This window comes from Oxyura jamaicensis, chromosome 4 (genome assembly GCF_011077185.1).
Source record: "Oxyura jamaicensis isolate SHBP4307 breed ruddy duck chromosome 4, BPBGC_Ojam_1.0, whole genome shotgun sequence".
NCBI classification, from domain to species: Eukaryota; Metazoa; Chordata; class Aves; order Anseriformes; family Anatidae; genus Oxyura; species Oxyura jamaicensis.
The window spans coordinates 27,335,589-27,357,311 of record NC_048896.1 but is presented as its reverse complement, the minus strand read 5'-3'; the positions used below and the strand labels follow the sequence as shown (position 1 = coordinate 27,357,311).

The 21,723-nt window shown below is 38.5% G+C and overlaps 1 protein-coding gene across 2 annotated transcripts in view; it reads right to left on the bottom strand.

The window, feature by feature from the left end:
- GRID2 (glutamate ionotropic receptor delta type subunit 2) overlaps positions 1–21,723 on the bottom strand; it is a 783,779-nt gene that overhangs the window by 143,753 nt on the left and 618,303 nt on the right. For both annotated transcript variants that reach the window (XM_035325267.1, XM_035325268.1), the window contains one exon: positions 7,756–7,857. In XM_035325267.1, coding sequence (XP_035181158.1) covers positions 7,756–7,857 — 102 coding nt within the window. The remainder of the gene's footprint in view (positions 1–7,755; positions 7,858–21,723) is intronic.

The window sequence follows — 21,723 nt, the reverse complement described above, 5'->3', positions numbered from 1 at the left end:
AATTATCTGTACAAGTTACTGTGTTGTTTTGTTCCTGTAATACCAACCTATCTCTTAAAAGTGAGGACATAATCTGGATAATTTTAAAGCTGACTATACAGACAAGCAGTGAATGAGATGAGTTGCTGTCAGCTCTTCCAGCTACTATCCTGCATTTCCACAGGCAAAAAGTGTGGACTTACTTTTATTTTAGCCCAAACAGTGAAGGCTTTTATTTTATTTTCTTTGAATTAGATAACATTTTATGGAAATGCCAGGTAGAGAGAATCTCTAAAACTGTCTTTCTTTCCTCCAGCTCAGGATAAAGCTACTTAGATGAACCAGTATAAACATGGACCTACTCTTTTTTTGACCCCTCTGACAATGAAACGTCCCTTCTTAGACTGAACGCCTCCATATTCTTGGTGTTAGAAATTGCAATAGTTGCTCTGAGAACTATGCATACTTTATAATGGGAAGTAAGTAAGCAAGCATTTGCTTCAACTACGAAGCTTGCTTTCCTTGAAAATATTAAGGGAACTTTTGACCGACCAAAGAACAATTAGTTCCATTCTCAAAAATACAACAGTAAGATTTCAGGAGAGTAAAAAACAATTAATAAGGTCAGCATACGTCCCTACCATTTCTTTTAAAAAGTAAAAAGTAAACAACTTTTTTTTTTTTTTTTTTTTTAATGTCAAAATTTCAGTTACAGTAACCGCTCGTCCAGAATCATGCCCTGAAGTCTGAACTCAAGTTTCTAAATTGGACAATCTGCCTTGTGAAAAGACATCCCAATAACAACTGAGTGCTCCACGGGAGCAAGCCACTCTCATCAGTTTCTTATACCAAATGACAGCTTTTTTGTCAACAACTAGGTTAACTATGAAAAATAATAAATAGTGAGCCTAATTATGTCATGCATCGTTGCTCCTGATGATTTCATTCATTTACTAATGAAATGAACACATCTACCATTGTTGCTATAATTTACCACCATTTTACTGAACATTTCCCTTGATGTATTTGTCTATAAAAGATCTTTTTTTTTTTTTTTTTTCCCCCAACCTTCTTTCACAGATGGATATGGGCAGGAAAAAGGAATAGAAATCAAAAGGCACAGAGAATTGTTGCTACCTGGGAAGTTATGCATTTTTACAGCAATGAAATATTCTAAAACTTTAGATAATTTTTAAATATTTCAACTATAGCACATATGGTATATACCAAATAAATTACTGAGTTATGGAATACAGAGATTTTATAAAAGATTCTAGATAAACTACATCACTTGCAGCTTTTCTGCCATTCAAACACACAGTCATAAATGTCCATCAAGGAAAGATTTATCTCTTCCTGGTAGAAAAGTAAAAATGTTCACTAAGAACATAAATACTACACTTGATGGTCAAGTGACACTTGTTAATGTTAGCACTTCCCAAGCCCTTTCTGCTGCTGTCGGTAATTCACTGCCGTGCACAATACAATATTCTGACAATATTGATGCAGAGCATGGTATACGTTAGCATAACACATTACATAATTCAACTTTTTAAAAAAGATTTTGGACTGGTGCATAGACAGTGCAGCCTAACAGAATGACGAAGGCTTCACAGAAGTATAGAGCATTCTGTTGGGAATGTGGGGAAAGGGAATTATCTTTGAGACTATTCTGGCTACACGCTATTATAAAACATTTTGTGTTTTCCGAGGTATCCCATACATGATCTTTGCTGCAGTTGATCTTTTATTTTCAGGATGATTTTGTCATGCCATTTTTTAATCCTTTATCACTTCTAACTGTTTCTTCCTCTGAGTATACTTAAACACTGTCTTATTTCATCTCTTCTATGCCTTTCCTTTTTCGTGTCATTCTGAAAGCTACTCTAGCTTCCTCCTAAGAACTTCTGTCACTTTGTTTAAACCAGTGTTGGAGGTCAAATCCCAAAGACAGCCTCAGCCTTTAAAACCAGAAGTTAGCTTCATATCTCACATTTCATCTTTTTTCCTATCCAAGTGGGAAGTTCACTAGAAAAAGGATCTGAAGATGCAGACCTCCTGCCAGCTCATGTCCCAAAAGATATTGTCCGCTTTCAGGTTTGTTTCTTTCCTAATCTCCACAACTAAGGCTCATGCATTTAATGCCAGTCATTGAGAATTTAACTACTCCACATAGGATAACATTTTCCCTGGTGCCGATGATGCATTTTTATTATTTCTTTTTGCTATGCATGTCTACACTTCTGCTAGCCTGCTCATTTCCCACAGTGCTCACCTGGAGACAATGGTCACCAACGTGCCTCTGTCCCACCCAGCTCTCTGCAAGCAACGTGGGTAATAAATAGCAAGAAATTGTACACTGGGGTGTATGGCAAAGCATAATTCAGTATCACTTGCTATTGTTGTTTCCCTCACCCTGCCTGCATTTTCAGATCAATGCAGATGTGAAAATATATACCTCAATTTGATAGCTGTATCTTCCATGTTAAAACTCTCAACCGTATTTCACACCACTAGGAAGTTACGCCTCATGCACTTTGAGAAAAGGCTCTCTACTTTTCACCAAGTTGTTACTTCTTTGAAACAGGGAATTTCAAACTTTTGCCGTTTCAACCAATCGGGGCTTCTTTAAAAACATGATTTTGTGAATACCTGCTGGCCTATTCATTGTCTAACCGGCCAAATCTCATTTAGTTTCTGGTGGCTTAACATTCATATGAATAATTCATTAATAGCCACTGCAACTAAATGGTATTATGAGAATATCTGCTGTATTCTAGCTGCCTTTCAATAAAACTGAGCGGCTGAAAATGAGGAGGATAAACTAAAATCGACAAAATGGATATCCAGCTAAATTTGTACTTGGAAAATTGTGCATTCAAGACACTCTCAATTTGTTTGGAGTTACTATGCTGACCTTTCATTGAGCTACATTTCAGAACTCAGAAAATGTTTCAGAAATTCACCAGCAAGTTGCTTGCACTTAGAAGTAGCTTGTCAAACACAAAATTCAAACTTTCATTGCACGTGGGGAACCAGTCCAAGTCAGAGACAATTGACAATCAATAAGACAAAATAAATCTTTTCTACAAGTGTTGAAAGAAGGATGCTAACCCAAGTCAGACCAGAACACTGAATCACATGTCCACAGGCACTACTATAGTTCCCTTCAGAATAAAAAGCAAAGAATTGTTTCTTATTCCTATTTATGCAAAGATAATTCCCATTATGATCAGAGCAGCCAGAGTATCTTCACAGTTGGGGGTTAGAAGGGACCTTACAGATCATCTAGTTCCAACCCCCCTGCCATGGGCAGAGATGCCACCCACCATACCAGGTTGCTCATAGCCCCATCCAGCCTGGCTGTGAACACTTCCAGGGATGGGGCATCCACAGCTTCTCTGGGAAGCCTGTGCCAGGGCCTCACCACTCTCAGAGTCAAGAATTTCTTCTGTATATTTAATCTAAATCTACCCTTTTTGTAGTTAAAACCATTACCCCTTGTCCTGACACTACGCTCTCTGACAGAGTCTCTCCCTAGTCCAGTGTTTTAGATCTGAAGATACATAACCCATAATTAGTAAATTTATCAAGGGAAAGGGATTAGTAGATGGATGCAGACGATGGGAATTGTTTCTGAAGACTTTTTGAAGGGCTGCTTTGGGAAAATTAATCACAATCATTATATTTTTATTTTTTTAGAATGCAGAGTGTTTCATATCATAATATGAAATATTCTTCTTTTCTGAAAGGGTCATAGGGCATTGGAATAGGCTGCCCAGGGAAGTGCTTGAGACACCATCCCTAGAGGTCTTCAAGAAATGTGTAGATTTAGAACGTAGTGGCATGGTTTAGTGGTGGACTTTACTGTTAGGTTAGGTTGGACTAGCTGATCTTAGAGGTCTTTCCCAGCCTGAACGATTCTATGATTCTATAGTAAGTACAGTGTAGCATAACCCACACGCTGCAATTTGCTAGCTCAAATTTTTAGAACCGGTCCTTTTCAACATGAAGGCATAACAAAATGAAAACGGAAGAGGGGGATGGCTGCTATCCAGAAAGACATGAGAGATAAGAAGGGTTAACAGAACAAATTAACAAATTTATGTTAACTTCTCAAATCACAGTGAAAAGAAATCTATTCATATTCAAAGGTATTATTATTTAATTTTCACATAAGCCTTCCTGTTTTCCCAGATCAAGATTTCTGTTAGAAACTGGCAGAATTAATAATAATATTTAATAACTTATTGTTACTAATAAATCACTTTTAACAGAAATGTATAGACTTAATTGAAGAACTCAGAGAAAGATGGAAAAGGAAGGACGGTAACAAAATCATCACTGAAATAAAGTTGAAATCCCTCCTATATACGTATCAAAAGCCTTACATTTTTCATCACACATGTTAAATATAAATCCCCATGTTAGTCCTATACAGTAGATATAAACATGGAAGAACAATGTGCTTCCATGTATTACTATGGTCTTGTTTTATATAAAACAGTTCTGTTGATTTCAAAGACGCTAAATTTTGACCGGACAAGTATAAGTTGAAAGAACAAAATTAAAGGCCGTATCTTAACAGCAATTTTCCTTTGATAACTGCTGTAAAATAAATAGGTCTAATGAAATTCTAGTTGGTGTCTTTGATGACCAAGTTTTTGTAAGATCAAATTGAATACCAACAAATAGAGGGACTAAAAGTCTAGTTTTTAAAGTAGAAAAAACAATCATGAATACACTGTTTGCATGATTTTGCTTCATTTTCACAGTGTTTTGTCATCTCAGCCACGACTTCACTCAAATCCAAATATTACATCTATTTCTTCTTTCTGTTCTAGAAAAAATAACAGAATTGCCCCATTGCAATAAGCTCCTTGAATGAAGAGGGGAACCAAGCTAAAATTAGTAACAAGCAAAGGCCATATAACTTCATCCCAAAGCAACAGATATGTTTGAAGTAATGATATGCTAATAACAGGTACATGTTAGTTCTCAGATCAAACTACAATTTAGAAACCAGCATATCTTCATGCATAACCCTTACTCATGCATAGTAAGAGAAACTGCTACAGGATAAGCACCCTATATAATGTTCTGTCACCCACAGGAGCAGTAGCAACATCTATGGACATCTAAAGACTGGATAAGGTTAGAAATAATCACTTTGCAATTCTGGCATCTGTACTATCCAACGTCTTTTCAGGCTTTCAGTTAGCAGCCTGATTTGCTGCCAGCGTCCGCGTGGCTGCTTCTCTCTCTCAGCCATTAGAGTTTGTGGGTAAGGGAGAAACGGTATTTTATCCTCCTGATTTCCGGAATTTGGGTGAAAGTACTCAAGTTACCATAAATCAAGGGAAGTGCTGGTGGAAAATACCATTTCTGGCTCACGCATTTGAGTTAAGTACTTACTTTCTCCCTCAATTCACCCAGTTTACAAAGTCCTTGTCTCTCATCTCTGCTGAGTAAAATTAAATGAACCTCAGTTTGTAATGTGGTTCTCAGATGATTTTGTCTATGTTGCACTGAACAACCACACAAAGCTCTACTGTTTAAGAAAAATAAATGAATGCTTATATTATGAAGCCAACATGAATCATTCTCATCTTCCTCATATATTGCCTTCAGTGCACATTCTACATAAAATGAGTCAGTTTTCAAAACAGTAAATTAGTGGATTTCAACAAAGCACAATTCAGAGTAATTGTGTTTTTTGCTAGTTGTGCTTTAAAACTGTCAACAAAACCAAAACAGGAACATGCTCACGTCACATGAGGATTGCAGCCAGGAGAGGAGCCTGAACTGACATGTGATGTGCGCTGAACATTAAATGCAATTGTTTCATTTTAAAAAAAAATTATTATTATTAACATGGAATCCTATCAGCATAACTAATGCCTTTTTTTTTTTTTTTTTTTTTTTTATGTTTGCAGGTTGCTAAATATTCATACTATAATGACTTGAAAGAAGACTATTCTCTAGCATGCTAACTAAAATGATAACTGGGTATGAAGTCAGAGGAATAGAGTGAGGGAAGAAGAAGAAATAAGAAAAAAAAAGTCAAAGACACCAATCAATTTTTGCTAGACAACAGCCACAGAACATTTTTGTCAACACAAAATTATACTGAATCAATTAAAATGCATACCAGGCAGAACATAAAGATCAGCCACTGTCGTCATGATGCTATTTTGATGACCATGCAATTAATGAAGTATGAAAGAACCCTACTGCTTTGTCTTCTTCTGTTAATTCATCCTTCTTATTTAGTTGTGAGTTTTGTGTGTGTGTGTGTGTGTGTTTTTTGGTTTTGTTTCACGTTGTTTTGTAGACACTATGGCAGGACATCTGCTAGCATACTATGAGATGGAACAGACTGGGCACCCTGACAGATAATAGTTTCTAAAGACACAAGAAATAATGAAGGGGTATGAAACTTCTCTGTCTATGGTGCTGACACTCACTCTAGTGTTTCCACCTTCCATCCTTGACAGAGACTTTTCCTTTATCACAGAACATCAGCAACAGGATCCACTCTTACCTTTTGCTTTATAAGCAAACATTCAGGCCCTCAAACACAAAACCCACAGTGAAAAACACAGGTAGCAGAGATAGGGAAGTAGCTCAATATAATAATATAGCATGGTTCTGCAGCCCTAGGTCAACTTTCACACAGTCACGGAGAGGTTGAGGTAGAAAGGTCATCTGGTCCAAACCCCTTGTTTGAGCTGAGCAACTTGGAGCTGGTTGCCAAGGACCATGTCCAGATGGCTTCTGAATACCTCCAGAGATGGAGATTCCACAACCTCTGTGGACAACCTGCGCCTGTGTTCTGTCACCCACACAGTAAAATGCTTCCTGATGTACAGAGGTAGCCTCCTCTGTTTCTGCTTGTGCCCGCTGCCTTTTGTCCTGGCACTAGGCACCGCTGAAAAGCCTCTTTGCACCCTCCCACCAGGTATTTATCAATGTATGTATACACCGCAACGGATATTCTGTTTTTTTTCTCTTTCTATTTTTTTTTTTTCCTTTTCCGGGGGGTGAGGGCAGGTACGTGGGGAGAGGGCATTTCTCCAAAGCAGCTTATACGTCTCACATATATTTATTTTTCTTTCACTTTTCCTGCTCTAACAAGTGATTGAGCAGCCGAAGCTTATGAAAGGGAATAAACTGGCCTCATTTCAACAAATATCTTCTTGACCCGGTAGACAATGTCTGTTCAGCTTTAAACCAACAGTAGCTGCTTAATGCAAAGTGTCCACAAAGGAGACACCTGGCTGAAGGAACCAGGAGGGAGCAGCAGGTATTTTACTGAACTAACATCACTCCTCCTAAACTGATCTTAAATATTTTTCTGAGCGCAGCAATTTGTGTCAGGCTGTACTCATTTTGGGAAGGTAATTGGAAGGCAGCTACATCTTATGAATCATTTAGAGTTTCAGCTAGGTAACTTTAGCTAACAGGACATTTGAAGTTACCTTTATCAGTTCATATGGTTGCGTTATCTAATTTAGTATGTGCCTGTGGAAGAAACAGGTTTTAATGCGTTTGATTCATGTTCTGAAATGAACTGTACTGATAATATTATTTCATGGAAATTGCTCCTTTACTCTGGTATTGACAAGCAGAATTTAGACACTTAACATTGACTAAGTTCTTGGTAATATAATGTAGTTAATCAAAATCCTTTCCAATTACCCTTAGTCAAGAAGATGAGGCAAGATGGAGAAAAAACATCCCTCCAAGCGCAAAATGAGGAGGATCTCTGCTTACCAGCACGGTCACCACACGCAGAACCACTCCTCGCATGTTATTCTCCAACTTTCTGTCAGTTAGTGACCCATTCAGACCGGTGACAGGATTCCAGCAGCCAAGCTGAAAGAGAAAGAAGAATCTGTTTCTGCATTGCCCAAAAATTCACTTCTCTTAGGCAGCTTTAAGCAAGAACATATGAAATAAACAGAAAACCTTCTGGAATCGATGGGACAAAAAGTCAGGGAAGAGTTTGTGGACAGATTCATCTTTAAATTGCAAATGAAGCAATTAGGGATATTTGCGCTTTTAAGTACCAGAGTGTAATGGATGACAGCGTCCAGGGTTGGAATATGTATTGCCTTAGAAGAGCTCAGGGAGGACTTCTGTATTAATGAAGAAGATCTGAAAAGTAGTATGGCTGTAAAAGTACTTCTACCTGACTTCAGTGATACGTTAATTGGAGAAATAATAGCTACCATAATTTCAGTATGCTGTCTGCTCCAGCCCGTCATTCCTAGTGCAACTCTGATGAAAGGAGTTAGCTAGTTTTAATTAAAACTTATACTACTCATTGATAATGAAACAGCAGTGATTTTTAGCCAGGTTAAAAACGCCATTTCAAGATGACTGAGAAAAGACACGTAGGCACACCGAAGTATTTAGGAAGGACTGCAATAGATGGTGCAGAGAAAGGAATTCAGCTATGTTTTGCATTGGTGCTACCGTATTTGTTGGGCTGGTATGGACAGAAGCTTTTGCTCTGGGATTTCTCTAAGACTAACTGCCTTTTAATCTGAGTTTAGTAGATAGTGACCTGTATTTCAGTTCCTCTGAAAATAAAACTATCCTACATTCTTACGTGATGATAGATGATTATCTAAGGTACAGAGAAATAGACCCTTGGCAACATGTACAAGCATTACTGGCTTCATTTTTGGAATTAATTGCAAAATTCATCTGGCCTGTAAAAATACCGGTGTTAAATCCAAAAAACAACAGAAGGACAATGACTGACTTCACAGGACTTCGGAGCCAACTCTGCTTTCTCAGTACCTCCTCCACAGCATGCCTAGCTGTTAACAGCAACACCAACGATCTGCTGACAGGTTCCAGAGCCTCACCCCTCCTCTGGCAAAGGTGTCCAGCAGTTTGTGCTGAAAAACCTAACCGCTGAAGTGTGCTACGTTAATAGGGCTGTGAAACACAGTGAATGAATTTGAAGCGTGTGCACCATACGCTGTATGAGATAAACCACTTCTATGCTACAAAGCAAAGCATTTGATAGTCTACATTTGCTGTATTAGAAATATTGAAAACAGCACTAAGTTAAGAATAAAAGTACAGTAAATTAATTCAGTGATTGTCATTCTCAGTCGCATAAAGAAACTAATTAGAACTTGGATCCAATTAGCATATCCAAATATGTTGAAAGCCTAATTACCACGGATACTGTACTGCTTTTGCCAGATTTAAAACCCTATGAAGTTTCTGAAGAGCCTTTGTATCTGTTTGAGGGTAAAGTCCATTTTTAATTATGTACATTATTGTGTACATATTTATATAATTAACTTTTTAGCCCAAGCCATTCTACATTTTTAACGGAAAAGAGCACAACATAACTGATTGCTACGAATTTAGCACAGCACTAATTTTCCTTTAAAAAGCCGCACTTTATTTTCAATTATTGTTCATTTAATTTTCAGTTCAATTGTTCCTTTATGCAGCACAGTCATGGTGAAGACAAATGTGCAGTGCCTTGCCAATAAAGTTGAAATTGATTTTGAGTGTGAGCTGCTTACTGTTATTAGGCGAAAACGAATCAACATTTATTGATGACAATTTGAGCATGTCAATGCAGCAAAAGAAAACGTAGCTATTGCTGAAACAGCAAGGGGGATGGTATGAGGCTTCCTCTTCAGCTCTACCTCTCGCTTAACTGCTTTTGCAAAACATCTGCTGCTTCTGCTTTTGCTTCTCTTTTTCTTTTGTTCTGCCTCTGATAGTTGAAATGAGAGACTAGATCAGGCAGTAACAGAATCTCACATTAATTCTGGTTGATTTATTTAGAACAATACATGTGATTATTGAGCACTGTACCTGTCTTCTTTGTACCATGTGAATTTTGTCATTTATAGTGCTTTTTACTTCAGATGAAATTTCTTGTTTACTTTAATGACAGTGTTCACTCTGCTACATTCAGATACAAAATTATGAAGATGTAGAAGTTGTTAATATTCTGTTTCCCACTTCCCAGCTTGTTAGCCCCTCTACCATCATTCTTAGCATGTGTTTGTCTGTCCTCTTTCACTAGCAGAGACAAGACTTGGCCTCCCTGTACAGAGGTGCTTCTTTATTAGAAATTTTTGCCTATATGAAATATGCATTATGGGAGACCTGTAAGTTGAAATCAATATTAAAATAGACAAAATCTATTTTATGCATATTTCCAATTTCCAGGCAATGATTTATACAGAATTTGGAACACTAAAATCTAGGACAGAACTTACAGGCAGATTTTTTCCCCTGTTTTTTCCCAGATTTTTTCCAGAATCAAACCCACAATATAAAAATTCCACATGAAACCAGTGAACTCTGCTGGCAGTGTAACATATAATTAAAACTCTGTCAGTTAACTGAGGAAAATACAGTGGGCTGGTGTGATCATAGTTGGGGACAACCACACCCAATCGTAATATAGAATGATAGAATGGTTTGGGTTGGAAAGATCAGCTAGTTCCAACCCCCTGCCATGAGCAGGGACACCTTCCACTAGATCAGGTTGCCCAAAGCCCCATCAAAACTGGCCTTGAACACCTCCAGGGGTGGGGCATCCACAGCTTCTCTGGGCAGCCTGTGCCACTGCCTCACCACCCTCAAAATTTTTCTTCCTTTTATCTAATACAAATCTACCTTATTTTAGTTAACAGCCATCACCCCTTGTCCTATCACTACATTTCCTGACAGAGACTCTCTCCTCAGCTCTCCTGTAGGCCCTTTTTAAGTATTGGAAAACTACTACTAGGTCTCCTCAGAGCCTTCTCTTCTCCAGGTTGAGCAGCCCCAGCTCTCTCAGCCTGTCTTTGTAGGAGAAGTGATCCAGCCCCAGTCCTTTGATCATCTTTGTGGCCCTCCTCTGGACTTGTTCTAGTACTTCCATGTCCTTCTTGTGCTGGGGGCACTGTGCTCCAGGTGGGGTCTCGCAAGAGCAGAGCAGAGGGGGAGAATCACCTCCCTCACCCTGGTGACCACACAACTTTTGATGCAGCCCAGGATATGGTTGGCTTTCTAAGCTTCAAGCGCACATTGCCAGCTCATGTTGAGATTCTCATCTAATAACAGCCCCAGAGCTGCTCTCAACCCATTCTCCACCCAGCCTATATTTGTGCTCAGGATTGCTCCGATCAAGGTGGCAGACTTTGCACTTGGCCTTGCTGAACTTCAAGAGGTTCACACAAGCCCACCTCTCAGGCTTGTCAAGGCCCCTCTGGATGGCATCCCTTCCCTCCAGCATGTCAAATGCTGGAATAAATGAAACGATGAATATTGATACGAATACATTACTTTTATGCAGGGATTGCCATTACTAGAGAACTTAGAGTGTTCTGCTTGTTAAACTAATACAGAAAATACAGGTGAACCAGTTCATCCAGCACTGCAATGCAATTGCCTCTGAACTCAGACCGCGTGTACGCAGCTACAGTACAACAGTCAGGAGCAGAAAGCACTCCAGAGAAGCTGCAGGAGAAACCCAAAAGATAAAGCATCATTACATCTGCTACTGGAACTGATCAGAACACCTAAACTACTATCACTCCTCCTTCCTCTCTTTTCTTGACTTTCTTGGCCTCCTTAAATTAAAAAAAAAAAAAAAGAAAAAGTGAACAAGATGTTGGTTTTACTACAGTCTAAGAAAAATCTCTGATGGTAATGCCCGCACACAGCACTATTAAGGAGCTGTTCCATTAGCAGCTCCTTAGAGAGTCGGTCACCTGTGGAAACACCAACATCCGTGCCTACAGTACCAAAAAAAATTCTTTAGAAATTCCCTTCTCAAATTTCACCTGGGTCTAACCTGCTTTAGGAACTCACTTTTCCCAAGTAAGGGCTTCACCAGAAGAAATATGCATTAATAACACGCTGCTGCATTCCAAGATATAGTAAATTCAAATGACTGGAAGAGATGTCATGAACGTCTCACAAGACAGTATTCAAATAGGAGGTTCCAAATCCCAGGTGTGCTGGCAAGACTCAAGAATGATAGAACAAAAAACTAATGTAGCAAAACATATTTTTTTGTGATGTTTGGACTCAGCATTTACAGAGATTGCTAGGACAGCAGTTTAGGGAAGATTCAAGCAAGAAAACATGAAAACAGTTTTGCACACAATATGCCTGATAACTCAGGCACTCAGTTGATGTTTAATATATCCAAGTGACTTGGAAATCAGCGCCAAAACGCTACAGATGAAAGACTGTCTCACAGAACGTAAGCCAAAAAAGACATGCTTTGGTTGTCATTCAGGTAGGGTCAGCAATTAAAAGTTCTGGGGGACACTCTGTTACCTGGGTAGAGTCCCATTAGCTCAACCCCACAGCCGTCACCCAATAGTTGGTCAAACACATCTGCAAGAAGTCTGACGGCCTTGGGTAAGCCAATGGCCTTTGTAATCCTCGGCTTGATTAAAGAAACGAGGACTTCACACAAAATTTCCTAATAGAATTGGTTAGTTGGAAAGCTTTCTGTTTAACTTCTTAACTGAAGCTTAGGTAATACTCAGCAAATAAGTTGTTAACATCAATAGAAAATACTGTGTTCAACAAATTGTATAATGCATAGCAGCACTTGTTTCTCCTGCATTCTGTGTAAGGAAACCTGTACAGTTCTGTGCATTTATTATTTTGTACAGTATGCTTTATTGCTTTAATTTGCTTCTGGACTAGAAGGAATGGACTCACTCTGCTGTTTTCAAGCTACGTTAGGAGAATGTGAGCACACAAGTTTGGTTTTAAATCTAGTGGCTTAAGGATCATAATTGCAGCACTTGAAGTAGTCTATTTGTTTTATTAACTGATCATAGACAGAAGTGCAAATGACCTAAGTAAGGATTTCTTTCCTCAAAACCAAAGCACACAATCAAATAACACAGCACACGGTTAATAAAATGTTTCACTTAGGAGCCTGCCCAAATTTCTTTTCTTAGTGAATAGAAATAAAGAAGCTAATGGAAAGCTACCTGCTGGTAACGTGCTGTTTGTTTGCCTTCCAGCTCTCGACTCAACATTTTCTCAAGGCTTCATGCACCCAGATTGGTGCCAGAAGTTATAATTGGATGTTTTAGACCATTGACAAATGTTGAATATAGGGGGAAAAAAGCACAGACTACATAGCTGTTCTCACACCATGTGCTCCACTCATGAAGCACAGCTTAGTGCTTGGGCCAAGTTTCCAGAGGAACTCTAATGGTGTGATTTTTTGGAAAGTATAGCAAATCACCACATCTCAAAGATAATAAACCATTTCCACAAGCCAGTGGTGCCATTCTAATGGTCCCTCACTCTGCTCCCCTGCCCCCTTCATCTCTTGCTTACTTTCTTTATTACTACTTTTCCTTTCATTTGAAATTTGGGGGTTTTAATCCATCATTTGCCATTTCTAAGTGTCTTCTCTTTTATCTTTATAAAACACCTTTTTTTTCCCCTTCACAGGTCCTCTCTGTGAATCCAGTACTCTCTCAGCAGCTCCCTAACCTGGGGTTATTTTGCTCTTTCCCGTATTGCAGTGACTCCTGCCATTTCCCTGTGTACTTCCAGCACACTTTCTTCCCTCTTTGCTTTTCTTTCCCTTGATCTTCCCTGCTGTTTCCTGTGCCTTTTCCCATCTTGCTCTTTTTTGGTTGGTAAAGGGACCCAGGTTTTCTCTTGCTTTCACTTCATCCAGTTTTGATTCATCTTTCCAGTCACTTTGGGTCACTTCTTCTTTCTCTCTAGCCTTTGATTCTCCTTTTCTCTCAGATACTCCTCACTCTCAGGAAACTTCCCCTCACCTCCTGTTCCTCCTTTTGTATTATGAGGGAGACAGGACAAAATACATTGCTGCATGGTCCTGCTTCTCTTGCTTTCACCTTCCATATATATATTATTATTTTTTTCACTCCTTTCTCTTGCTTTCACCTTCCATATATATATATATTATTATTATTTTCACTCCTGTCCCCTGAAAACCTTAACACATCTTTTCCTTGAAGACCCAAACAAGGATACTAATGAAACAGACAGAGATATCTTTCTGACTGCCTCCAAATTTAAAGCCAACCACTCACCTTTACATGTTTTTTTACTATGTATTTTACTGTGTAGAAACAATGCTATCACCTCATTTTAGTTTATCAGGTAAGAAAAATAAAGTAACTTAAAACGACATCAATAGAATCTCCCTCCTCCGAAGAAGAGAAAGCAATGATCTTCCCCCAGCACACACAGACACTTCATTTTCTCTTCAGGAGGCAAATCCTCCTTTAGACTATCAAACTTTTCATATTTCCAGAGGAAAATTCATGAATATCACTTTCATTTTACATGGCCAGTTTGCTCACCCATGTCTGAATTATTCCAGGGAAACTGATAATATCAAGTAAGCTGAGATTTGTGGCCAGGATAAATACACTCACTTTGGTTTTTGATTGCAAATCACTAGTTCCCTTCTCATTAGGCCTTCTAACTGTTTATGAGGAAGTCTTTTATCTAAATCATGCAAGTTCTAAAATAAATAAAGAACTAAATTATAATTGAACTTGGTCCGTCCAATGCTGGGGCATCACTGAATCTTTATGAAATCAAAGAGGAAAGTACACAGACACAGTTTACTGCTGCAGCTCCTATTAGACCACGATATATAGAATTTTTGTACCATTGTAAAGCCTTTGATCAAACCCACTCAGCAGCAAACAATGAAAAATACTATTTTCCACTGAAAAGTATGAATTTCCCTCTCTACAGGTAACAGCAAAATATGCACTGCACATTTCAGCTTCTCATCAATTCCCTGGGAGTTTAAGAACATTCAATGGACTCTCAGCTTTTCCTTCAGCTTAATAAGGTGCTTTCTGGGGATTTGATTTTTCAGAAAGGGTTTGACAAAGTGGAATGTATTTGCACTGTTGCAGGGCTCAAAAATTCTGTGGGCAGAGCTCCATAAATAAATCAAAATTGCAATAGCATAGGACAAACCCAGCACTACGTTACTTAGAGAGAATTGTTTTACGGAACAGGCTTCTGAACAAATCCAGTCCAATAAACCACAGAAGTGAATCCCTCAGAACAGAGCAGGCTGGCCAGGTCTGAACACCCTGCTTCTGCAGCAGCCTGCTGCCAGCACTGAGTGACTTCGGTACCTCCGCTCTGCCTTGCGTTCGGCTCAGCAAGCAGGCATGCCGAGAAGCACCTAGGATCATTATTTTCTCTTCCCCACAATGAAAATCTCCCTTTGAATGTAACTACAGAATTAGCAGTCTGGGAGTCAGTTGTGGAAGTAAACCTACACGGTGAATTGTGCATTAGCTTCATCACTTCAGGCAGTGAGGAAAAAGAAAGGCTGTTGTCTAGCTCCAGCCCAGGAGCAGAATAACCACAGTAGTACAGGCCTGTGTACTAAAGAAATCTGTGCGTGTGAGGGTACAGAACATCTAGATTAATCTCAGTGGCCTCTCCTTAGGTGTAGTTTTGAAGCATAAGTGTAATTATCACACCACTGCTTGCACAATGAACTCTATATCTGGTTATCTTTTCATATGAGGCACAATGTTATGAATTATACAGATATATATTTTCAGGTATACCATATACAATTCTTCCATTTACATTGGGAAAAGGATTTTAAATGAAGCAATACTCCATCACTACTTAGACAAAATGTGTGCGTATGTATATATATATATATCTAACAACCAAATGCTCACTGGGCAGTATAGCTACATTGATTTCCTGATGCATGAAAAATAAGAGTTGCATTCGCAGGACTTGGGACTTGGTAAAATGTGGGAAGTATTCCTAGGATGCACATACTATGCAAATATATTGTCTGAAATCCTTTGAGAGAGAATAACCTCCTGTTTAAATATGCACTTATAATGGTTGGAATTGCTACACAACTCTTCAGCATGAGACACAGAATAAATACGACAAAAAAATCACCCCTGCCTTACAAGACAACAATGTACTGGCATGAAAACTCACCTTCCAAAGCAGATAAAAAGCCAAAAAAAAAAAAAAAAAAAAAAGGCACGTGTGAAAAGATACTACTTTTATCCTAGCCAGTACATCTAGGCCTCCGTCTCCTCAGACACATTCACCTCTCATTACCGATGTGAGAGACAAAGGAATTATTATGGAAGTAGTGTGAGAACATGCACCACTGTCCAGGACAGATGATAGAGTTATTTTGAAGCATACGTGCACCCATCTAGAAGCTTTTCAAACTTATGCCACACCAAGGTAGCTTGTGCTCTCTGTTGTTCAGCACAGAAGAATTTGCCAACTCCTTCTTAAATGTAGCACAAAGAAGGATGTGATGAGGGCATCTCCTATTCTTACATGACAGTGCAATATGCTTCCCAGGCACAGGGACTATGAAACACCTGCTCACAAACCATCAACAGTGACCAAAAAAAAATCTATCTATAAATTATTTTTGTGGATAGAGAACAAGAAATCCACGTGAAATTTTAGCCACTTCTATTTTACATGCATTTATCAAAGCGTGCCTGGAAATGTCTGAAGAATGGAGACTTTTGGTGAAAAAGGGAAACAAAAATAAGCTGTTAGTTGAAAATTGCCTTCAAGTTTATCACTACAGAGAAGCTAACATGACATTGCAGTAAGCATAGCACTAGATGATAAACCACTTTCTGTTGATTCTACAGGTTCCTGTGACGCTTAAATGGCAAATGCAGAGATTGAAACAATCTTTACTTACACATAGATCAATACTCTGTTCCTAAAATCCAGGATTTATTTTCAGTGTTGTCAGATAAAAAGAGGCTTGCTAAGGTGGATAAGTCACTGACTTACTAGCTTGATGCTGGCTAGTAAATCAAAGCAACATTTTGTCACTGATGTGTTAGAAAATATGATTCCAGTATAACCCACGCTCAGAGTCTGTATGGCTAGAGTGTCACCAATTTTCAGTGCATTAAGGACTAGATATTACAAATGATGTATTGGATCATATTTTTTTGAGAAGTTGGTAGTAAAGAAAATACGGCTGTGGGGTGTTTTTTCTACTCCCTCAGCACAGAGCATCTTTGTTAGGAATCAGAGATGATGGCTAAGGAACAAATAAACTTAGCACAGCATTGACCAAATAGAGTACCTGTTACAAGCAACAGCTTGGGCCACGTAAATGCATTGGGTGGATAAAGCCCACAGCAAACAGGCATTTTCTTCTCTACTCCCTAAAGGAAGTATCACCTCCTTCTGAAGGCTGTTTTTGGACCACGCGATGTGGGGAAGTGGAGAACAGAAAGGCCGAGTGTGAATTTGAGGAAATGGTTGTGGTTGTGGTGCCTGGATTATGAAAGGGGACATCGTCCAGCTACATGCAATCACACAGAGAGCAGATATGTTCAGCTAGAGTCCTAAAGATCAGGCAGGAGCCAGGAACACTGAGCACCAGAAAACCTTTCAGGAAATAGTTAATGGTCTATCTCATACCCCGGGTCTGTCCCTCTGTATGGTCCAGATAATCCTTTTGAAGATTTTCTTTTCCAGATGATCTCAGCTCCAAACCCACAGGCTTTTACAGCATCAATAAACCATTACTGAAATTATTTTTGTACTCGCTTCTTTTCTAAAGTCCCTGACAGAACTGTTACAGTGATAACCAAATGTTGAACTGACAAGGATCAAAAGCAATTTCCTCTCTAACTACCAGCACTCACCTTCAGCACAGAAAATGCATTTAGCTTCTTTCCTTTCACATAGCACAGGACATAATTACATAGAAGAAAGGTTGTGTCCAAGTAAGACCTGTGCTCCTACAGCCTTCTGAAGATACCCTCAATGATCTCAGGGACATGTGACCATCCAAAAAACTGTAATTTTGATTGCATAGTCTTTCTTACTGATGGTGATGCTGTTCAGCATTCACAGCCGAGTGGTGAACTGTAAAAATGCTGTCAAAAATATTTACATTACACTTTCATGCATTACTTAACACGTGCTATTTAAGGCAAGTTTGGACCTCGCTGTATTCACTGGTAGTCAGTACTTTGCAAAAGAATAGCCAGATCCTAACTAGATCTGCTGGTGGCAAGTTTGGTGGATCCACATAAAGAAGTGGGTACTTCTATATTAGAGAAAGAGGCGTGACTGAGCATGAATCCCATATGCTGACAGGGCAGGAAAAAAGTATTGCCTAGTAAAGAAGGGTTCAGATACAATTTTATAAAAATGTCAAAATACATGGCTATTATTTACTACTGAAAAATTAAAAACAAGCCAAAACATTAAACATTAAAACAAACCAAAACATGTTACTGAGGCAGACGATTAATCTTACTCAGACACCTAAAAAAGCTGATCTGGTAATTAGACACAAAGTTTCTAAGAAGTCTCCGAGAAGTGCTTGCAAAAAAACTTGTTCTGTTTATCTTTCAGTTGAACCAAACAGGAAGGTTAAAGAATTTTGGATAGGAAAAACCTGAGTTTTGCCTACCAAGACAAAACATTTTTAGTAGATTCCTCTGGAGAACCTGAATGGCCTGCAGTGTAATTTTACACACTCATTGCTTTATACAATGCAAGTATTTGCTCTTATTACAGTGAATAATCTTGACAGAACGATCTACGTATCATAAACATTTAAATGGCAAGCGATATGTAGTTAAATATTTGAAGGCTTAAATAAAGAATCCTTGTGGAAAATAATAAGACATTACCTTGAAGGATGAAGGCCTCTGATAAGCCCTCTCTAGAATAGTTGAATCAGTAAAATACATTTTTATTACAAATGAAAACCACTGCCCTAATGACACTGGAAGTTGCCACAAAAATAAATTAACATCGTATCTTAGTAATTAAAACTACAGAAACACATTATAAATCTTACCTGAAAGGGATGAGAAGTCTAGTAGACTGTATTCCCATAATAGATTCTGTTTAGCATACAAAATGCTGAAATTGTGCAAAGAACCTGAGAACTTTAAACAACTGATATTTTCTTTAGTTACTGTAACACTGCAAAGCTCCTTCTAAAAGCATACCCTGGCACGTAACCAGTGATTAGTTAACCATATAAGTAGCTCTATACCATGCCCATCACTACTGTGTTTCTAGGATTTAATTTCAAGGGATAATGCCAATTTAAAAAAAAAGATCTTTCCATTTGAAAAGACCTACTACTTTTAAGAAGGGAGAAATGCCTATTTTTGATTACATTAACAAATCAGTAATTGGGCTCAAATAATCTTCTTCAACATACTACAGCTCCGATATTTGCCCAGATGACTTGCTGCTTCCCATTTTCAGCTGCACCCACTTGATGTGACTGTAAGCAAACAGTGGCAGGAACTGGGTTACCTTATATGTTAGTAGAGAACCTGTGTAAAGGAGCTTTTTACTGTAATCGTGATCGTCATTAGAGATATAACTAAAATTAAGCACTTTGTCCTCATTTTTCCCCAAGTTTCAACTACCCCCTGTTCGTGTTACCTGCCTGATAGCTACGGGGCTGTTTCCCCTGTATGACCAGTCACCTGAGGGGTCGGCAACATTCAAGAATGCTCTAACTCTCTGCGTATCTATCCATGAATATGTCAGATAATAGCCCTTTGCTCTGCTGATGAAAGCACGTATGTTAAACCCCTTCCCGAGAGAAGAGAGAAATTACTGCAGCTGGAAAGGAAAAATATTATTATCCCTTCAAATGCTAGATACGGCTCAGGAACATAATCCTGGAGGCCTGTTTTTACAACTGCATTATCTTCCAATGCACACTCAAGTGTTTTCACTGGGGATGCTAATTATCTTCCAGTCTGCAGGCCCTTGGGTTAACAGCCACACTAGAGAAGGTACAAATATTTTCAGGGCAAAGAGTGCTTGCTTGAAAGATAGACAAGTGTAGTCCAGACACACAAGAGCCGAGTGTTCACCTCTGTTATAATTGTTTCAAAGAGAATGTTACTGGTTTTGATAAATGTAGAAAGAATAAATTATTACTATTTTTTGATACTACAGCACAAGCTTCTGCTACTTTATTATTATTACTATTAATAATACATTTCTTTTCTTAGCATTATAGTATTTTAAAATCTCACTGTCAAACTAATTTCCATCTTTACTATCCTTGGTAATATGCTGTAATCCCACCACTTCAGGCTGAAGCAAAAAAAGAAGCCCAAAGAGCCTTTTTGGAGTGGCATCTACTCATTGTCTAAAGCACAGATGAAGGCTATTAGGCCATCAGTATTAGTTTTGATTTAAACACTTTACTCTAGATACTTTCATGAACTGTGTTGACACTAGTTATATATTATTCATTTTACCTGCCCTTCATTGCATTCCCAAAATGCAGTCACTTTTTGCAAATGGGAAGCTGAACGTAAGACACTCACAGCTAGATTCTTGGTTGATGTAACCTGGGAGTGTTTTAATGAAAACAAGCCTCATTAGTCTAGCTGGGGATCCAACCCTATCTCTACACCTGCAAACACAACTATATTTCTTCCTAGAATAGGTCTTGAATATGTCTCCATTTTTAGCACAACACCTGGGGTTTATGCTCAGCAATCTTTTCATTGCATTAAAACACCCATTAAATGAGAATTTGTACTGCTACAGCAAAGGTAAAATGCTTCTGCACAAGATGCACTAAACCTAAGTGAATAATTCATCTATTTTTCATACACAAATTTATTCATGGAATAATATCCTCTAATAGCTGCTGCTACAGAGGTTACAAGCAGTTTCTCCAGAGCATTCAATAACCAGAAAACTTCACTGATTTATTTGTCTGGACACATTGTCCTTACAGAACATCTTTGTCTCATGACTGGGCTATCGCGTTTCTGGCATGAACATCTGCAATTATCAATTCAATGCTTATCCATTTTAGAAACTGAGAAAATACAGTCTACATAATTTCTAAAGGAAGTATTAATAGGAACCCTGTGTAAGCATTACACAGTACATGATGGTCCTACTCTCAGTAAATATCACTCTGAGCTTTTAACACACTTAAAGTTCTTGAACAATCAAAATTGACTAAGTCCTTAGGCAAACAAGCAGTTTTAAGTGTTAAGTCCAAGCCCCTGGCACCCAAATAAACCCAAAACAGACCACCTGGTAATATATTCACCAATGTCCTTCTCCCCCAGCTAATGAAATTCACAATTATCTCACTTCAGTAGCTAAGAGAATTTCCTCAATATTTCTTTACATGCTATTTCTTACATGCTATTTCCCTGATGAACACAGGGTTTAAGTCACTCCTCCAGCTCTATTCCCACTTTTAATACAGTGACAACTTTGTTCCCATCTCCGGATGGCTAATAGGGTCATATTTCTTTTGAACAAATTCTTTCATCAGCCCAATCTATTTCTGCGTTAATTGTATCTATGCTCAGCTAACTATATTGAACAGATAACCCTAATGTATACACAGGATTTTGTATCACGTGAGCTGCTTCTGTCCCTCTGCTCATATGGAAGTGTCACAGTGGCTGTGCTGGTGTAATTCTATAAACAGGCTAGGCTTGTAGAGAGAAGTAATATCTTTTATTAGACCAAGAGATACAGTCAGGGCAGAGAACAAGCTTTGGGCTCAAAAAACTAATGAAAGTCCTCTGAGACAAAAAGCTTTCTTGTTTTTCCTCCAACTGTATTATTTGGTCTTATAAAAGATATAACCTTTTCCCTATGGGCCTGACTGTCCTTGGTTATAACAGATTACTTACGAGGGAGATAGGTCAAAAAGGAGTTGTAAAACAGAAT